This window comes from Salvelinus namaycush, chromosome 7, assembly GCF_016432855.1.
Source record: "Salvelinus namaycush isolate Seneca chromosome 7, SaNama_1.0, whole genome shotgun sequence".
Taxonomy (NCBI): Eukaryota; Metazoa; Chordata; class Actinopteri; order Salmoniformes; family Salmonidae; genus Salvelinus; species Salvelinus namaycush.
The window spans coordinates 8,693,073-8,711,954 of NC_052313.1; the positions used below are offsets into that span (position 1 = coordinate 8,693,073).

General features: G+C 42.4%; 1 protein-coding gene across 1 annotated transcript in view; it reads right to left on the bottom strand.

The window, feature by feature from the left end:
• Window positions 1-14,237: 14,237 nt before the first annotated feature.
• The window catches only part of LOC120050504 (zinc finger homeobox protein 4-like), a 31,841-nt gene continuing 27,196 nt past the window's right edge, over window positions 14,238-18,882 (bottom strand). The window contains exon 6 of the mRNA XM_038997091.1: window positions 14,238-18,655. Within this exon, the coding sequence (XP_038853019.1) occupies window positions 17,049-18,655 (1,607 nt within the window). The 3' untranslated portion in view covers window positions 14,238-17,048. The remainder of the gene's footprint in view (window positions 18,656-18,882) is intronic.

Here is an 18,882-nt window from a genome sequence, read left to right on the forward strand (position 1 = left end):
TGCTTTGTGAACGCACCTCTGTTGTGTTGCTGCTTTGTGAACGCACCTCTGTTGTGTTGTGTTGCTGCTTTGTGAACGCACCCCTGTTGTGTTGCTGCTTTGTGAACGCACCCCTGTTGTGTTGTGTTGCTGCTTTGTGAACGCACCCCTGTTGTGTTGCTGCTTTGTGAACGCACCCCTGTTGTGTTGTGTTGCTGCTTTGTGAACGCACCCCTGTTGTGTTGTGTTGCTGCTTTGTGAACGCACCTCTGTTGTGTTGTGTTGCTGCTTTGTGAACGCACCTCTGTTGTGTTGTGTTGCTGCTTTGTGAACCACCTCTGTTGTGTTGCTGCTTTGTGAACGCACCTCTGTTGTGTTGTGTTGCTGCTTTGTGAACGCACCCCTGTTGTGTTGTGTTGCTGCTTTGTGAACGCACCCCTGTTGTGTTGCTGCTTTGTGAACGCACCTCTGTTGTGTTGTGTTGCTGCTTTGTGAACGCACCCCTGTTGTGTTGTGTTGCTGCTTTGTGAACGCACCTCTGTTGTGTTGTGTTGCTGCTTTGTGAACGTACCTCTGTTGTGTTGTGTTGCTGCTTTGTGAACGCACCCCTGTTGTGTTTAGTTGCTGCTTTGTGAACGCACCTCTGTTGTGTTGTGTTGCTGCTTTGTGAACGCACCTCTGTTGTGTTGTGTTGCTGCTTTGTGAACGTACCTCTGTTGTGTTGTGTTGCTGCTTTGTGAACGCACCCCTGTTGTGTTGTGTTGCTGCTTTGGTAACGCACCTCTGTTGTGTTGTGTTGCTGCTTTGTGAACGCACCTCTGTTGTGTTGTGTTGCTGCTTTGTGAACGCACCTCTGTTGTGTTGCTGCTTTGTGAACGCACCTCTGTTGTGTTGTGTTGCTGCTTTGTGAACGCACCCCTGTTGTGTTGCTGCTTTGTGAACGCACCCCTGTTGTGTTGTGTTGCTGCTTTGTGAACGCACCTCTGTTGTGTTGCTGCTTTGTGAACGCACCCCTGTTGTGTTGCTGCTTTGTGAACGCACCTCTGTTGTGTTGTGTTGCTGCTTTGTGAACGCACCCCTGTTGTGTTGTGTTGCTGCTTTGTGAACGCACCTCTGTTGTGTTGTGTTGCTGCTTTGTGAACGCACCTCTGTTGTGTTGTGTTGCTGCTTTGTGAACGCACCTCTGTTGTGTTGTGTTGCTGCTTTGTTGATCCACGTACAGACGCTTATGTTTGATTTCTCTCTGGTCTCTCTCTCTCCCTCTCTTTCTCTCCCTATCTCTCTCTCCCTCTTTCTCTCCCTCTCTCTCTCTCTCTCTCCCTCTCTTTCTCTCCTACCATCCTAGCTCCCCTCTCTCTCTCCCTCTCTCTCTCTCCCTCTCTTTCTCTCCTACCATCCTAGCCCCCCTCTCTCTTACCTATTCTATTTTCTCAGTTTCTCCCCCTTCCTCTCCCCACTCCTTCTCTGATACAATATTTAGAGAGACACTTTGTTTGGTGGATATTAGAAATACCAGAAGCATTTGTGTCTTTCTCTCACAGTGCAATAATTCTGCAATATTATCTTCATATTTTAATTCCATCTGTTCATATGTATTCATTCCTCAGACACGTGTTGAGTAAGAAATGTGCTAGAATACGCAAGTAAGATTTATCTCATCAAGCAAAATAGATTAAATAAAGAGAGAAGGAGGGTGGGTGGGGGGATGTTGATGTCTCGTTGCACATGTGCACTTTACCCTTCATTCTGTGTAATGTTCAGTCGACCAGTAATTTAACAAGGTTTTTATATCCGTCTGCATTTAGTGTGTCTGTGAAAAATGCACTTACATTTGGAAAACATAACATGCATTGCTTGTGTCCTTTCACATGGAGTATTTATATGAGTGGGAAAGCAGTTCTCTGTGGTTCTCAGGTGTGCTGTAGTGTAGTAGATTATTCTCAGGTGTGCTGTAGTGTAGTAGATTATTCTCATGTGTTCTGTAGTGTAGTAGATTATTCTCATGTGTTATGTAGTGTAGTAGATTATTCTCATGTGTTATGTAGTGTAGTAGATTATTCTCAGGTGTTCTGTAGTGTAGTAGATTATTCCCTGGTGTTCTGTAGTGTAGTAGATTATTCTCAGGTGTTCTGTAGGGTAGTAGATTATTCTCAGGTGTTATATAGTGTAGTAGATTATTCTCATGTGTTATGTAGTGTAGTAGATTATTCTCAGGTGTTCTGTAGTGTAGTAGATTATTCTCAGGTGTTATGTAGTGTAGTAGATTATTCTCAGGTGTTCTGTAGTGTAGAATATTATTTGCAGGTGTGCTGTAGGGTAGTAGATTATTTTCAGGTGTTCTGTAGTTTAATAGATTATTCTCAGGTGTGCTGTAGTGAAGTAGATTATTTTCAGGTGTTCTGTAGTTTAATAGATTATTCTCAGGTGTGCTGTAGTGTAGTAGATTATGCTCAGGTGTTCTGTAGTGTAGAATATTATTTGCAGGTGTGCTGTAGGGTAGTAGATTATTTTCAGGTGTTCTGTAGTTTAATAGATTATTCTCAGGTGTGCTGTAGTGAAGTAGATTATTTTCAGGTGTTCTGTAGTGTAGTAGATTATTATCAGGTGTGCTGTAGGGTAGTAGATCATTCTCAGGTGTTCTGTGGTGTAGAAGATTATTCTCAGGTGTGCTGTAGGGTAGTAGATTATTCTCAGGTGTTATATAGTGTAGTAGATTATTCTCAGGTGTTCTGTAGGGTACTAGATTATTCTCAGGTGTGCTGTAGTGTAGTAGATTATTCTCATGTGTTCTGTAGGGTAGTAGATTATTCTCAGGTGTGCTGTAGTGTAGTAAATTGTTCTCAGGTGTTCTGTAGTGTAGTAGATTATTCTCATGTGTTCTGTAGGGTAGTAGATTATTCTCAGGTGTGCTGTAGTGTAGTAAATTGTTCTCAGGTGTGCTGTAGTGTAGTAGATTATTCTCAGGTGTGCTGTAGTGTATTCGATTATTCTCAGGTGTGTTGCAGTTTAGTAGATTATTCTCAGGTGTGCTGTAGTGTAGTAGATTATTCTCAGGTGTGCTGTAGTGTAGTAGATTATTCTCAGGTGTTCTGTAGTGTAGTAGATTATTCTCAGGTGTGCTGTAGTGTAGAATATTATTTGCAGGTGTGCTGTAGTGTAGTAGATTATTTTCAGGTGTTCTGTAGTGTAGTAGATTATTCTCAGGTGTTCTGTAGTTTAATAGATTATTATCAGGTGTGCTGTAGTGTAGTAGATTATGCTCAGGTGTTCTGTAGTGTAGAATATTATTTGCAGGTGTGCTGTAGTGTAGTAGATTATTTTCAGGTGTTCTGTAGTGTAGTAGATTATTCAAAGTTGTTATGTAGTTTAGTAGATTATTCTCAGGATTTCTGTAGGGTAGTAGATTATGCTCAGGTGTTCTGTAGTGTAGAATATTATTTGCAGGTGTGCTGTAGTGTAGTAGATTATTCTCAGGTGTTCTGTAGTGTAGTAGATTATGCCCAGGTGTTCTGTAGTGTAGAATATTATTTGCAGGTGTGCTGTAGTGTAGTAGATTATTCTCTGGTGTTCTGTAGTTTAATAGATTATTCTCAGGTGTTCTGTAGTGTAGTAGATTATTCTCAGGTGTTCTGTAGTGTAGTAGATTATGCCCAGGTGTTCTGTAGTGTAGAATATTATTTGCAGGTGTGCTGTAGTGTAGTAGATTATTCTCAGGTGTTCTGTAGTGTAGTAGATTATGCCCAGGTGTTCTGTAGTGTAGAATATTATTTGCAGGTGTGCTGTAGGGTAGTAGATTCTTTTCAGGTGTTCTGTAGTTTAATAGATTATTCTCAGGTGTGCTGTAGTGAAGTAGATTATTTTCAGGTGTTCTGTAGTTTAATAGATTATTCTCAGGTGTGCTGTAGTGTAGTAGATTATGCTCAGGTGTTCTGTAGTGTAGAATATTATTTGCAGGTGTGCTGTAGTGTAGTAGATTATTATCAGGTGTGCTGTAGTGTAGTAGCTTATTCTGAGGTGTGTTGTAGTGTAGTAAATTATTCTCCGGTGTTCTGTAGGGTAGTAGATCATTCTCAGGTGTTCTGTGGTGTAGAAGATTATTCTCAGGTGTGCTGTAGGGTAGTAGATTATTCTCAGGTGTTATATAGTGTAGTAGATTATTCTCAGGTGTGCTGTAGGGTAGTAGATTATTCTCAGGTGTTATATAGTGTAGTAGATTATTCTCAGGTGTGCTGTAGTGTAGTAGATTATTCTCATGTGTTCTGTAGGGTAGTAGATTATTCTCAGGTGTGCTGTAGGGTAGTAGATTATTCTCAGGTGTTCTGTAGGGTAGTAGATTATTCTCATGTGTTCTGTAGTGTAGTAGATTATTCTCAGGTGTTCTGTAGTGTAGTAGATTATTCAAAGTTGTTATGTAGTTTAGTAGATTATTCTCAGGATTTCTGTAGGGTAGTAGATTATGCTCAGGTGTTCTGTAGTGTAGAATATTATTTGCAGGTGTGCTGTAGTGTAGTAGATTATTCTCAGGTGTTCTGTAGTGTAGTAGATTATGCCCAGGTGTTCTGTAGTGTAGAATATTATTTGCAGGTGTGCTGTAGTGTAGTAGATTATTCTCTGGTGTTCTGTAGTTTAATAGATTATTCTCAGGTGTTCTGTAGTGTAGTAGATTATTCTCAGGTGTTCTGTAGTGTAGTAGATTATGCCCAGGTGTTCTGTAGTGTAGAATATTATTTGCAGGTGTGCTGTTGTGTAGTAGATTATTCTCAGGTGTTCTGTAGTGTAGTAGATTATGCCCAGGTGTTCTGTAGTGTAGAATATTATTTGCAGGTGTGCTGTAGGGTAGTAGATTCTTTTCAGGTGTTCTGTAGTTTAATAGATTATTCTCAGGTGTGCTGTAGTGAAGTAGATTATTTTCAGGTGTTCTGTAGTTTAATAGATTATTCTCAGGTGTGCTGTAGTGTAGTAGATTATGCTCAGGTGTTCTGTAGTGTAGAATATTATTTGCAGGTGTGCTGTAGTGTAGTAGATTATTATCAGGTGTGCTGTAGTGTAGTAGCTTATTCTGAGGTGTGTTGTAGTGTAGTAAATTATTCTCCGGTGTTCTGTAGGGTAGTAGATCATTCTCAGGTGTTCTGTGGTGTAGAAGATTATTCTCAGGTGTGCTGTAGGGTAGTAGATTATTCTCAGGTGTTATATAGTGTAGTAGATTATTCTCAGGTGTGCTGTAGGGTAGTAGATTATTCTCAGGTGTTATATAGTGTAGTAGATTATTCTCAGGTGTGCTGTAGTGTAGTAGATTATTCTCATGTGTTCTGTAGGGTAGTAGATTATTCTCAGGTGTGCTGTAGGGTAGTAGATTATTCTCAGGTGTTCTGTAGGGTAGTAGATTATTCTCATGTGTTCTGTAGTGTAGTAGATTATTCTCAGGTGTGCTGTAGGGTAGTAGATTATTCTCAGGTGTTCTGTAGGGTAGTAGATTATTCTCAGGTGTGCTGTAGGGTAGTAGATTATTCTCAGGTGTTCTGTAGTGTAGTAGATTATTCTCAGGTGTGCTGTAGTGTAGTAGATTATTCTCATGTGTTCTGTAGTGTAGTAGATTATTCTCAGGTGTTCTGTAGTGTAGTAGATTATTCTCAGGTGTTATGTAGTGTAGTAGATTATTCCCTGGTGTTCTGTAGTGTAGTAGATTATTCTCAGGTGTTCTTTAGGGTAGTACATCATTCTCAGGTGTTCTGTAGTGTAATAGATTATTCATTCAAAATAGAACCTGACCAAAGAGCGTGATCAGTAGATTTTTCTATTGTGTGTGAGAAATACACTGCTCAAAAAAATAAAGGGAACACTTAAACAACACAATGTAACTCCAAGTCAATCACACTTTTGTGAAATCAAACTGTCCACTTAGGAAGCAACACTGATTGACAAAAAATTTCACATGCTGTTGTGCAAATGGAATAGACAAAAGGTGGAAATTATAGGCAATTAGCAAGACACCCCCAATAAAGTCATGATGTTTTCATCTGACTGTTGAACATTCACTTCAAAGGGCTCCTTTACTAGGCTACCCACGCACGTTCATCCACTCACAACATATTTCCAGCCTGCAAACAGTAGTGAAGCGAAAGAGACGTCTTTTCCACAAAACACCAAAAAGTGTAATGACATTTGGCGATTATATCATTAAGCCAGAATGTGTTGGTCCACTGCTGTCCATGCGTGTCTCTGGGTCAGACACGTATCTCTGCCTTTTTCTGTTTTGTTTTCAAAATAGGTATGATGTACCCCCACTATTTATTTGACAAGTATGATGTACCCCCACTATTTATTTGACAGGTACGGTGTACCCCCACTATTTATTTGACAGGTATGATGTACCCCCACTATTTATTTGACAGGTATAATGTACCCCCACTATTTATTTGACAGGTACGGTGTACCCCCACTATTTATTTGACATGTATGATGTACCCCCACTATTTATTTGACTGGTACGGTGTACCCCCACTATTAATTTGACAGGTACGGTGTACCCTCACTATTTATTTGACATGTATGGTGTACCCCCACTATTTATTTGACAGGTAAGGTGTACCCCCACTATTAATTTGACAGGTACGGTGTACCCTCACTATTTATTTGACATGTATGATGTACCCCCACTATTTATTTGACAGGTATGATGTATCCCCACTATTTATTTGACATGTATGATGTACCCCCACTATTTATTTGACATGTATGATGTACCCCCACTATTTATTTGACAGGTATGATGTACCCCCACCATTTATTTGACAGCTATGATGTACCCCCACTATTTATTTGACAGGTATGATGTACCCCCACCATTTATTTGACAGCTATGATGTACCCACACCATTTATTTGACAGCTATGATGTACCCCCACTATTTATTTGACAGGTATGATGTACCCCCACTATTTGTTTGACAGGTACGGTGTACCCCCACTATTTATTTGACAGGTACGGTGTACCCCCACTATTTATTTGACAGGTACGGTGTACCCCCACTATTTATTTGACAGGTACGGTGTACCCCACTATTTATTTGACAGGTATGATGTACCCCTACTATTTATTTGACAGGTATGGTGTACCCCCACTATCTTTTTGACAGGTAGGATGTACCCCCACTATTTATTTTGCCGGGACGCCATACCGGACTTTACTTTCACCCATGCTTTTAGTTCTGACCCCATGTTGCCCCACAAAAACCTGAGACTGAAAACATCAAATCAAATTTTATTTGTCACATGCGCCGAATACAACAGGTGTAAACCCTACAGTGAAATGCTTACTTACAAGCCCTTAACCAACTGTACCACGTGTGTGTGTGTGTGTGTGTGTGTGTGTGTGTGTGTGTGTGTGTGTGTGTGTGTGTGTGTGTGTGTGTGTGTGTGTGTGTGTGTGTGTGTGTGTGTGTGTGTGTGTGTGTGTGTGTGTGTGTTCCTGCTTGCTGCTAGTCTCAGGGTCACGGAGAGGGATGCGTTCACAAGTCGTTAAAAGGTCTTGATTAAATTTCACGAGGCCAAAGGCAAAGGAGAGAGGAGGATCTTTTCACTCAGACCCAATCAGTGTCACCTCGAGCGCTTTCTTCCCTTCATCAGTGTGTGTGCACCACTCACCGCCACACTCTCTACCATAGAGAGTGTGGCCTTGGAACCTCTAACCCTGGCAATTTGACTGGTAAACTCATGGGTACACTCGCAATAGATGCGGTAAAGAGGAAAGATCCCGAATCTTCTCATTGACCCCCAGCAAAATGATCCTACATTTAGGCTACTGTTTACATGTGTATTTCACACTATGTTGAGGTAAAAAAGTGTTATGCTTGTATAGATGTCAACACAAAATGTTCATGTCATCGTCACCAATCAACTGCATTACAGTTAAAAACAACTTTGACTACCATCAACGATTTCTGTACACCTGCTATGCTACCAGTTTATAGATCAAGAGTTCGCATATAGCAGTCACTTCATCTAAAGCTACATACATTGCAGTGAAAACAGCCAAATATATCTGCATTTGACTTTAGTAATCACATTGTGGCCCTGTTACAATACATTAATAATATCCAGTTTGTTATATCAGGTCTGTTGATTGGGCGCCAATCCAGCGTCCTTCTGTTCCCCACGGTATGCGTTCTGTTGACCGCTTTACCACATCTACGGCTGCCTGGTATTGTTTCCATGGTATTTTGGAATGTTCTATCAACTGATGCTGGATAGAAGGGTAGAATTGTATTCAAATTATGCTGGGTTGCCATGGTAATGAAGAATGTTAATTCAAATGATGCTAACTGATGTGGCTCATGCAATGGGATGTATTTTTTAGCATGTCAGTTGAGTTGACTCAACAAATCCCACCACAGATGGAAGGGTCCAATCCCTGCTTTTACTCCATGCCAATGGGGTGCACTCAAAATGGCTGCCAGTCCACCCATTATGACATAATTGACTTGAATGGAGACGCCCTTTCAATTCATTCTATTTTTATGCTCTCTACATTTAAATGGCTCAAAAACAAGCTTTTCTTGCTTGTGGGCTCACATCTCGCTGTATGAAGTATGCTTTCCCCTTGCAAGGTGTGAGTTCACTGCTAAATGTGTTCCCCCTTGCAAGGTGTGAGTTCACTGCTAAATGTGTTCCCCTTCAGGTTGTGAGTTCACTGCTAAATGTGTTCCCCTTGCAAGGTGTGAGTTCACTGCTAAATGTGTTCCCCTTGCAAGGTGTGAGTTCACTGCTAAATGTGTTCCCCTTGCAAGGTGTGAGTTCACTGCTAAATGTGTACCGCTTGCAGATTGTGAGTTCACTGCTAAATGTGTTCCCCTTCAGGTTGTGAGTTCACTGCTAAATGTGTTCCCCTTGCAAGGTGTGAGTTCACTGCTAAATGTGTACCGCTTGCAGATTGTGAGTTCACTGCTAAATGTGTTCCCCTTCAGGTTGTGAGTTCACTGCTAAATGTGTTCCCCTTGTAGGTTGTGAGTTCACTGCTGAATGGCCTGTTTTTGTTATTCTGTTCTACTGTGTATAGCTGGCCTTTGAGGTAGGGGTCCCCACACAGGATTCAATTGCATTTGACCTTTGCAGAGAAGTGTGAGAAGTGTGTGTGTTTGTGTGTGTGTCCCTCCTGTGTTTTCACAGTTGTTTTCGGTTGTCTCAGAGGCAGGACGGCAGTCATTCTACCTAGCGCTTTTGGCACTCTGTCCTGGATGGACATTCTGTGTGTGTTCTGTTGGTTGGCCGTGGAGCTTCTCTATCAGACAGACATTGAAATAACACTCAGCCAACCTTACAGTCTGTGATCGTCCCTTTTAAACCCAAACTGCATAACCCTTTAACCCTGATGGGGTTGCAATGTATTATAATTGATTTGAGCATGTGTATTGTTGGATGTGGCAGGGCCTGCTAAGTATTACAGACTACAATGGGAAGCACAGCCATGAGCTGTACAGTGACACGAGCCTACCAAACGAGCTAGATTTGTGTACGACCCAGTACATCACTGGGGCCAAGCTTCCTTCCATCCACGACCTCTATACCAGGCAGTGTCAGAGGAAGGCCCAAAGAATTGCCAGACTCCAGCCAGGTTTCTTAACAGCTTCCACCCCCAAGCCATAAGACTCCTGAACACCAAATCAAATGGCTACCCAGACAATTTGCATTGTCTCCACCCCACCCCCCATTTTTACGCTGCTGCTACTCTCTGTTTATTGTCCATGCATAGTCACTTTACCTCTACTTACATGTACATATTAAAGCAGGAAGCACCAGTGACTAGATCAATAACAAAGTGGTCAGGTGAAGCAGATGCTAGGCTACAAGACTGTTTTGCTAGCACAGACTGGAAAATGTTCCGGGATTCCACCAATGGCATTGAGAATACACCACATCTGTCATTGGCTTCATCAATAAGTTCATCGATGACGTCGTCCCCACAGTGACCGTACGTACATAGCCCAACCAGAAGCCATGGATTACAGGCAGCATCAGCACTGAGCTAAAGGCTAGAGCTGCCGCTTTCAAGGAGTGGGACTCTAACCCGGAGGCTTATAAGAAATCCCGCTATGCCCTCTGACGAACCATCAAACAGACAAAGCGTCAATACAGGACTAAGATCGAATCGTACTACACCGGCTCTGATGCTCGTCGGATGTGGCAGGGCTTGCAAACCATTACAGACTACAAAGGGAAGCACAGCCGAGAGCTGCCCAGTGAAATGAGCCTACCAGATGAGCTAAACTACTTCTAAGCTCGCTTCAAATAACACTGAGGCAAATAACACTGAAACATGCATGAGAGCACCAGCTGTGCTGGAAGACTGTGTGATCACGCTCTCCGCAGCCGATGTGAGTAAGACATTTAGACAGGTCAAAATTCACAAGGCAGCAGGTGCCAGACAGATTACCAGGACATGTACTGCGAGCATGCGCTGACCAACTAGCAACTGTCTTCACTGACATTTTCAACCTCTCCCTGTCCGAGTCTGTAATACCAACATGTTTTAAGCAGACCACCATAGTGCCTGTGCCCAAGAACACTAAGGTAACCTACCTAAATGACTACCGACCTGTAGCACTCAAGTCCGTAGCCATGACGTGCTTTGAAAGGCTGGTCATGGCTCACATCAACACCATCATCCCATAAACTCTAGACCGACTCAAATTTGCATACCGCCCCAACAGATCCACAGATGATGCAATCTCTATTGCACTCCACACTGCCCTTTCCCACCTGGACAAAGGAACACCTATGTGAGAATGCTATTCATTGACTACAGCTCAGCGTTCAAAAGCATAGTGCCCTCAACGCTCATCAATAAGCTAAGGACCCTGGGACTAATCACCTCCCTCTGCAACTGGATCCTGGACTTCCTGACAGGCCACCCCCAGGAGGTAAGGGTAGGTAACAACACATCCGCCACGCTGATCCTCAACACAGGGGCCCCTCAGGGGTGCGTGCTCAGCCCCCTCCCGTACTCCCTGTTCACTCATTACTGCACGGCCAGGCACGACTCCAACACCATCATTAAATTTGCCGATGACACAACAGTGGTAGGCCTGATCACCGACAACAACAAGACGGCCTATAGGAAAGAGGTCAGAGACCTGACCGTGTGGTGCCAGGACAACAACCTCTCCCTCAACGTGAGCAAGACAAAGAAGTTGATTGTAGACTACAGGAAGAAGTGGACCGAGCATGCCCCCATTCTCATCGACGGGGCTGCATTTAAGCAGGTTGAGAGCTTCAAGTTCCTTGTTGTCCACATCACTAACAAATTACCAAAGTCCAAGCACACCAAGACACGACAAAACCTATTCCCTCTAAGGAGACTGGGCATGGGTCCTCAAAAGGATCTACAGCTGAACTATCGAGAGCATCCTGACTGGTTGCATCACTGCCTGGTATGGCTACTGCTCGGCCTCCGACCGCAAGGCACAACAGAGGCTAGTGTGAACGGCCCAGTACATCACTGGGGCCAAGCTTCTTGCCATCCAGGACATCTATACCAGGCGGTGTCAGAGGAAGGCCCTAAAAATTGTTAAAGACTCCAGCCATCCTAGTCATTGACTGTTCTCTCTGCTACCGCCAAGTCTAGGTCCAAAGAGGCTTCTAAACAGCTTTTACCCCAAAGCCATAAGACTACTGAACATCTAGTCAAATGGCTACCCAGACTATTTGCATTGCCCCCACTCCCCACACCACTGCCTGAGCGGTTCAATTGTTGTGAAGAAGGCTTCAGGGCGCCCAAGAAAGTCCAGCAAACGCAAAGACCGTCTCCTAAAGTTGATTCAGCTGCAGGATCGGGGCACCACCAGTACAGAGCTTGCTCAGGAATGGCAGCAGGCAAGTGTGAGTGCATCTGCACGCACAGTGAGGCAAAGTCTTTTGGAGGATGGCCTGGTGTCAAGAAGGGCAGCAAAGAAGCCAATTCTCTCCAGGAAAAACATCAGGGACAGACTGATATTGTGCAAAAGGTACAGGGATTGGACTGCTGAGGACTGGGGTAAAGTCATTTTCTCTGATGAATCCCCTTTCCGATTGTTTGGGGCATCCGGAAAAAAGCTTGTCCGGAGAGGACAAGGTGAGCGCTACCATCAGTCCTGTGTCATGCCAACAGTAAAGCATCCTGAGACCATTCATGTGTGGGGTTGCTTCTCAGCCAAGGGAGTGGGCTCACTCACACATCCTCCGAGAACAACTTCTCCCAACCATCCAGGAACAGTTTGGTGACGAACAATGCCTTTTCCAGCATGATGGAGCACCTTGCTGTCACGATCGTCTTCGTGAGAGAGAGTGGACCAAGGCGCAGCGTGTGCAAAATACATCTCTTTTATTTTGGAAGAGAGAAAAAAACACGAAACGAACACTATACACAAACTAACAAAATAACAAACTGACGACCGTGAAGCTATAAAGACAAATAGTGCTGACACAAACACTACACATAGACAACTACCCACAAAAGCCTACTGCCTATGGCTGCCTTAAATATGGCTCCCAATCAGAGACAATGAATGACAGCTGTCTCTGATTGAGAACCAATCTAGGCAGCCATAGACATAACTAGACAACTACACTCTACTCTGCACCATACACATACAACACCCCTAGACACTACAAAACACATACATCCCCCATGTCACACCCTGACCTAACTAAAAAACATAAAGAAAACAAAGAATACTAAGGCCAGGGCGTGACACTTGCCATAAGGCAAAAGTGATAACTAAGTGGCTTGGGGGACAAAACATTGATATTTTGGGTCCATGGCGAGGAAACTCCCCAGACCTTAATCCCATTGAGAACTTGTGGTCAATCCTCAAGAGGCGGGTGGACAAACAAAACCCCACAAATTCTGACAAACTCCAAGCATTGATTATGCAAGAATGGGCTGCCATCAGTCAGGATGTGTCTAGAAGTTAATTGACAGCATGCCAGGGCAGATTGCAGAGGTCCTGAAAAAGAAGGGTCAACACTGCAAATATTGACTCTTTGCATCAACTTCATATAATTGTCAATAAAAGCCTTAAACACTTATGAAATGCTTGCAATTATACTTCAGTATTCCATAGTAACATCTGACAAAAATATCTAAAGACACTGAAGCAGCAAACTTTTGGCCACGACTGTACATACTACCTCAACTAACCGGTCAGTAAGTAAGTAAGTAAGCGTTTCACTGTAAGGTGAACACCTGTTGTATATGACGCATGTGAGAAATAAAGTTTGATTTGATTTGAAATGAGTCATTGTTTCTGTTCTCCCTCGCCCTTCAGAAAGCCCAATACTGGTGCTGATGCTCTGGCAATGGATGTGAATGGATTTTCAGCCCTCCATCATTAAATTCCCATGGTTACAATACTGATTCCTGTATTTAGTGTGTGTGTGTGTGTGTGTGTGTGTGTGTGTGTGTGTGTGTGTGTGTGTGTGTGTGTGTGTGTGTGTGTGTGTGTGTGTGTGTGTGTGTGTGTGTGTGTGTGTGTGTGTGTGTGTGTTGTGTGTGTGTGTGTGGTGTGTGTGTAGCATTTAGTGAGGGTGAAGCCTGGGCTGTTTTCACTCTTTCAGTCTAATTAAACTAGGCACGTGGGGAGATGGATGCATCACCCCTGTCTAATCCATGTCTCTCCCAAACATTGCATTATCCCGGGGGAAATCCATTTTCTGCAGCCTATTCTAAGTCAGATGTCTCTCTCTCTCTATCTCTCTCTCTCATTAGTCTCAACTACTACTACTGGGACATCAACATCTGGAGCTAATGACAATACCAGCTGGAATTCCCTCCAGATTAGCCTTCAGAAGATAATTTAGCAATCTGGTTAAATCCAGATTACAACAGAATGAAATGTCAGATAGCAATGTTCTCCTTCTGAAAGTAATGCAAGTTTATGCAGGATCAGGGAGATAAAAGCGTGACTAAAACCGATTTTAGAGAGATTAGTCAACAGTTGTAGTGCAGCAATGCCAAAATGTAGCAGTGCCTAAATGACCAACATGTACATGTAAGCAAAGCTGCTACCTAGGGAAGATGTTGAGAATGCTGTAAGAATACGCACAATAATTCTGTAAAACTAAAAAAGTAACTGCATTCCCGAATCAATATACTTTACATGAAATAGGTGTATGATGTAGGCCATTTATGATAAGATGGCCTTCTGATCATGTTTCCGTAAGGTGAAGCAGATTCAAAACATTAGTGATGCCAAACTAATAAAATACTTTTGATGATGGACAAAACTGGTTTGCAGATACAGTTTTTAATGTATCACAACAATGAGCAACAAACATACTGATGAACTATTTCCAGAAGTTGTTCAAATACCATCTACAATAAACGTCATTTCAACTATGACAACAGGTCTGTGACAAAAAAAAATGAAAACAAATGTTTCAAAACCATGTTATTACCGTGTGACGGTACAGTTGAGACCTCAAACATTACAGTAACAAAAACTAATGAGACTACTCTCTATATATAAAACATCAATAACATTTTTGGTTTAGTTTATTTAAAGTTTTAGCCATAGGGGCTTCTTCTTAGTAAACCCTCAGGATGCATTTCCTATGTAACCAGGACTTAGAATACATATTGTGTAGGATATGATTGCGTCGTGAAAATCCCTTTTGACATCCAGAAGAAAACAATCCCAATAGCAACCTTTTGAAGGCTGTTCTCTCTTTAGCGTGACACAATCCATCCTAAAAAAAAACATTTTTTTTTTTAATTCTTTCTTTCTTTTGGCTGCTGTGCAGTTGTAACATTTATGTACAGTTCGTTACGTTATTGGACCATCCTTTTGGTTGTTGGTTTGTTAGCTTCTACCTGTCCTTTAGTGTGGAAAGCATTGTGTTTGCTGCTAACATCTTAGCACATGATGCTAGCTGACAGTTCAGTCTGGCAATGCTTTAGCCACATTGAGGGGAAAGGCAAGAAGACAGGTTGGGAAAGCTTTTGGGATCAGGACAGACGTTGGTGTTTGTACAATGGCAGGATTGCACCTATAGGGAGCCCAGGACATCTCTTATTAAACAACATTGTAAAAGTGTCTTCAGGATCAAAGTAAATGTTAAAATACTAAAAATCCAAATAAGATACATTTATGTTTCACACAAAAAAAGATCATTAGAAACTGTGACATTTTGCGTTTCAACTTTGAATGAAAACACTAAAACACCTGTACAATAATAAAACGTATGAGGAAATGTTACTTTTATCATTTGAAACAATAACTAAGCATGATTTGATTTTAACCTGTCAAACAGTTGCATTACATGCTACTTGTTCATCTCAGAATAGGAAATACCAAAAGCAATACATTTTTGCATTTCTTCATATTAATAAATTTGTACCATGCACAGCCAACTACGAATATATACAACAGCTTAGCTCTCTTTGTTCACAAGCCTTTTCCTTTCATACAAATAGCCTTCTGTTACTTTGGAATGAATCACTTCAGCTTACCTTACCAAACTGAAAAAGTGATTCATAACAATGTAACACCCTTTAACAGCTTTCACATTCTTTAAGTTCTACTGCAAAATAAAAGGAGACAAATACAACTAAAAAAAGAATGAAATTTTATGGAATTTATGGGTAGCAAATTATTTTTTTTAAACATTACACAGTAGCAGCAACATGTTATACGGTAATACTTTGTAATGCATAAATGACTAGATAATTAGTGTTGACTTTTCATGATAGATCAACTGAAGTGCCCAGAAAATGAATGCGAGGACGAAGACCTATGCAGTAAATGGCAGTGTATAGGTGTAACACTGTTATCAGTCCTACAAGCACAGGGGAAAACATGTCAAAATATAAAATACATGCTGTAGTCCCCCTTTGTAAAGCAGCATATTTGCTTATGCAAATATCATACCTTTTCTTTAAAAAAAAAAATCATTTTGACCGACTTGTACTTTAACAGTTTCAAGTATACAGTACTACTTTCATGGATGCACCAATTGTTCAATAGGTCACTGGGTTGTTAGGTGTCAATCCTCTAACAAACCAAAATGCTGCTGCAATTGTACGCAAAATAATAATTCAATCAAACAAACAAACATATAAACACAAAAACATCTATTAAATTAACACATGGGTCTACCAAAATAATAATAATTAAAAACAGACAAAAACAAAATAAGTGCACTATAGTCCAGAAATAAGCAAGGTACCGTACAGCAATTCACAAATGAAAAAAAGTCTTATTCACATAATTAATCATCAAGAGTGTATAAAACTAGAGATATTACCTCTTCAGAAAAGGGTGTGAGCAGAGGTAAAAGAGAGAAGGTAAGAGTTGGCACAGATTAGTATATTCTACAAGAAAAAAAAGGGTCGGATATAGACTCAGTTTGTTGTCATACAAACTGGAAAACAAAGGGGAATCATACACATGTACTTCACCATTCTAAAATTCCCTCAGTGGCAAAACCATACTGTCTTTGTAGGGCGAAAACTAAAAGGATATGCACGTTTTCCATTGTAACAGTAATATTGTCTCTCTTGGTACTCTACACACATCAAGGAAATGCGTCTGATAAAGCTTGACATGTTTTGGTTAAAAGCCAAGTGTACCCAGGCTCGTTGCTGCTTTAACAAATGAGAAATGTTATGTTCTGACCTGAGAATTTAAAGCTACTGAATTACACCGGCTATCTAGACTAACAGAGGTTCTCATTGAGGGTTTTTCTGGATCGTCGTCCCATACAGTACATGCTAGCATTTGGAAAACAATCCAGCTGAGGTGCAATTTGCTATCGTGAGTTTTTGGCTTGAAACAAGCTCCACGAGGAGCCTGAGAGATCTTTTTCTACTTCGTGGGGTTTGTATACAATAGAAGCTCAGTCAAGCATCTGCAACAGTTCTGTCCATAACAAAAATCTATCAATATCTTGCCAGCATATCAATATGGGAAAAACAATCCTGAGTCAATCATTTGGTACTGTAATTTTTTGGGTTAGAGAAACTTTGGAACTGCCGTTTAAAAGTCTTATTTTTTTTTATTTTATTTTTTTTAAGCAAGGGATCCTATTTTTCACCTCCTACACACTGAACATATCCATTCTGATACTGCTGAAGCCTGCATCTAGGCCGGAGGTCGACTTAGCCTTGGCCTCCAACACCTTATCTAAGTCATCCAGCTTCTGGCTCAGCTCGTTGTCAGACTCATCTGAACAACTCTCATTGGGTAGGGAGGTGGGAACCCCTGAGACGCTGCTGCAGGACGTTGAGGTAACCATTAGAGGCAATGAAAGGGGAGGAATAGGAGACGCAGACAGGGAGGAGGAGGAGGAGGAAGCAGCTTTCCGGGCAGTGGCCTGGAAAAAGATATCTGGCCAGGACTTGATGGCCAAGCGAGAGAGATGGGGAAAGGTGTTATTAGAAGGAGGAGCTGCAGACTGCGAGGTAGATGTGGTCTTGCCAGGAGTAGGGGTGCAGACAGAGTGAGGTAATAATCTAGCATGCTCTTTGGCATTTCTCATTGCTTGTTTGATTGTTTTCTCTTTGTGCAAGCTCAACTGGAGGTGTTGGCCAAGTGCTTCATTCCCGTTGACCACCACGTTGCAGGCGATGCACCTGTACTTACTCACTGCCTTTCTAAGAACTGTCTCCTGCGGGTCTGGAAAAGGTTTTCCGAAGTAGCAGAAAGACTTCTGGTGATGCACTGCGGAGTCCTCATCAGCGAATACCATCTGGCACTTCCTGCATATGAACTGGTGCTTGACAGATGGAATGATGAAAGCGTCAGGGAAGTCTGTGGTTCTTTTGGTTTCTGTTGGCGGTTCTTTTGTGCTTTCCGTCAAAGAGCATTTGTTGTTGTTGGTGTCATCCTTAGTTCCCATAGATAGTTTTGGTTTGAAAGACTTGGGGTTGCTCTGCACAATTGGTGATGACGCCTTCACAGGAGCTGGCTTCTGCTTCGGCTGTTTATGATGCTGTTTTTGTTGCTCAATATGCTTTTGGTGTTGCTGCTGCTGTTGCTGCTTCTGTAGGGAATCCTGGAGGGACTGCTGGTACTGCTGATACTGCTGCAGGAGGGCGGTGGGATTCATGCCCGCCATGGCGGCCTGTGGGATGGCGGCAGGTCCATAGGGGAACAGGTTCTCCATCCCGCCGAACGGAGGGAAGTATCCCCCCGCCTGCATCCCTCCAAGAAGCTGTGGCGAAAAGCTGTTGGCGAAGCCCGGGAGGAAGTAAGGCAGGAACTGACCTCCCAGGAAGGAGCTTGGGTCTGCTGCGCCGGTCAGGGCATTCTGAAGAGCCTGTAGTTGAGCGGCATCCAGATGACCCTCACGTCCCGGTTTGGCCGAGGCTGGAGACGGCTTCTCCCTCTTTTTGTTGTTGCTGACGTTGGGGGTCTGTGGACGGCCGCCGTTCTCCGCTTCTCTTTCCTTGGCCTTCTTCTGGTGGGGCGGCTTCTCCGCTGGTTTCTTGCTGCTGCTGTTGTTGTTGCTCTCTCTTTCTTGGTATTTGCTGTGCTGCTCAATGTGGTTGGTTGAAGTCAGAGGGGTAGAGGAAACAGGAGGAAGAGGTGGAGGAGGTGGAGTCTGCAGAAGATTCTTGTTTGGGGTAGTGCTCAGAGACATGGCAGGAGAGGGGGTGGCTGGGGTCGGGAATCCAAGCATGCCAGCACCAGGAGATGCTAAAGCTGAAATACAGTGGTATAAATGATAGTCAAATGTGTTTAAATTTATATTCACCCTAATATTACTATGGAAATATTGTTCAGTAATACATTATGGAGATGTATGCAGTTATGATCGACTTCATAATTGTATTTGTTAAACTGTCACATGCGCTTCATGATATATACCAACATGAGGATATTATAAATATACCAAACCCACATCAAAGGAGAGGAGGGGAAATCAATTT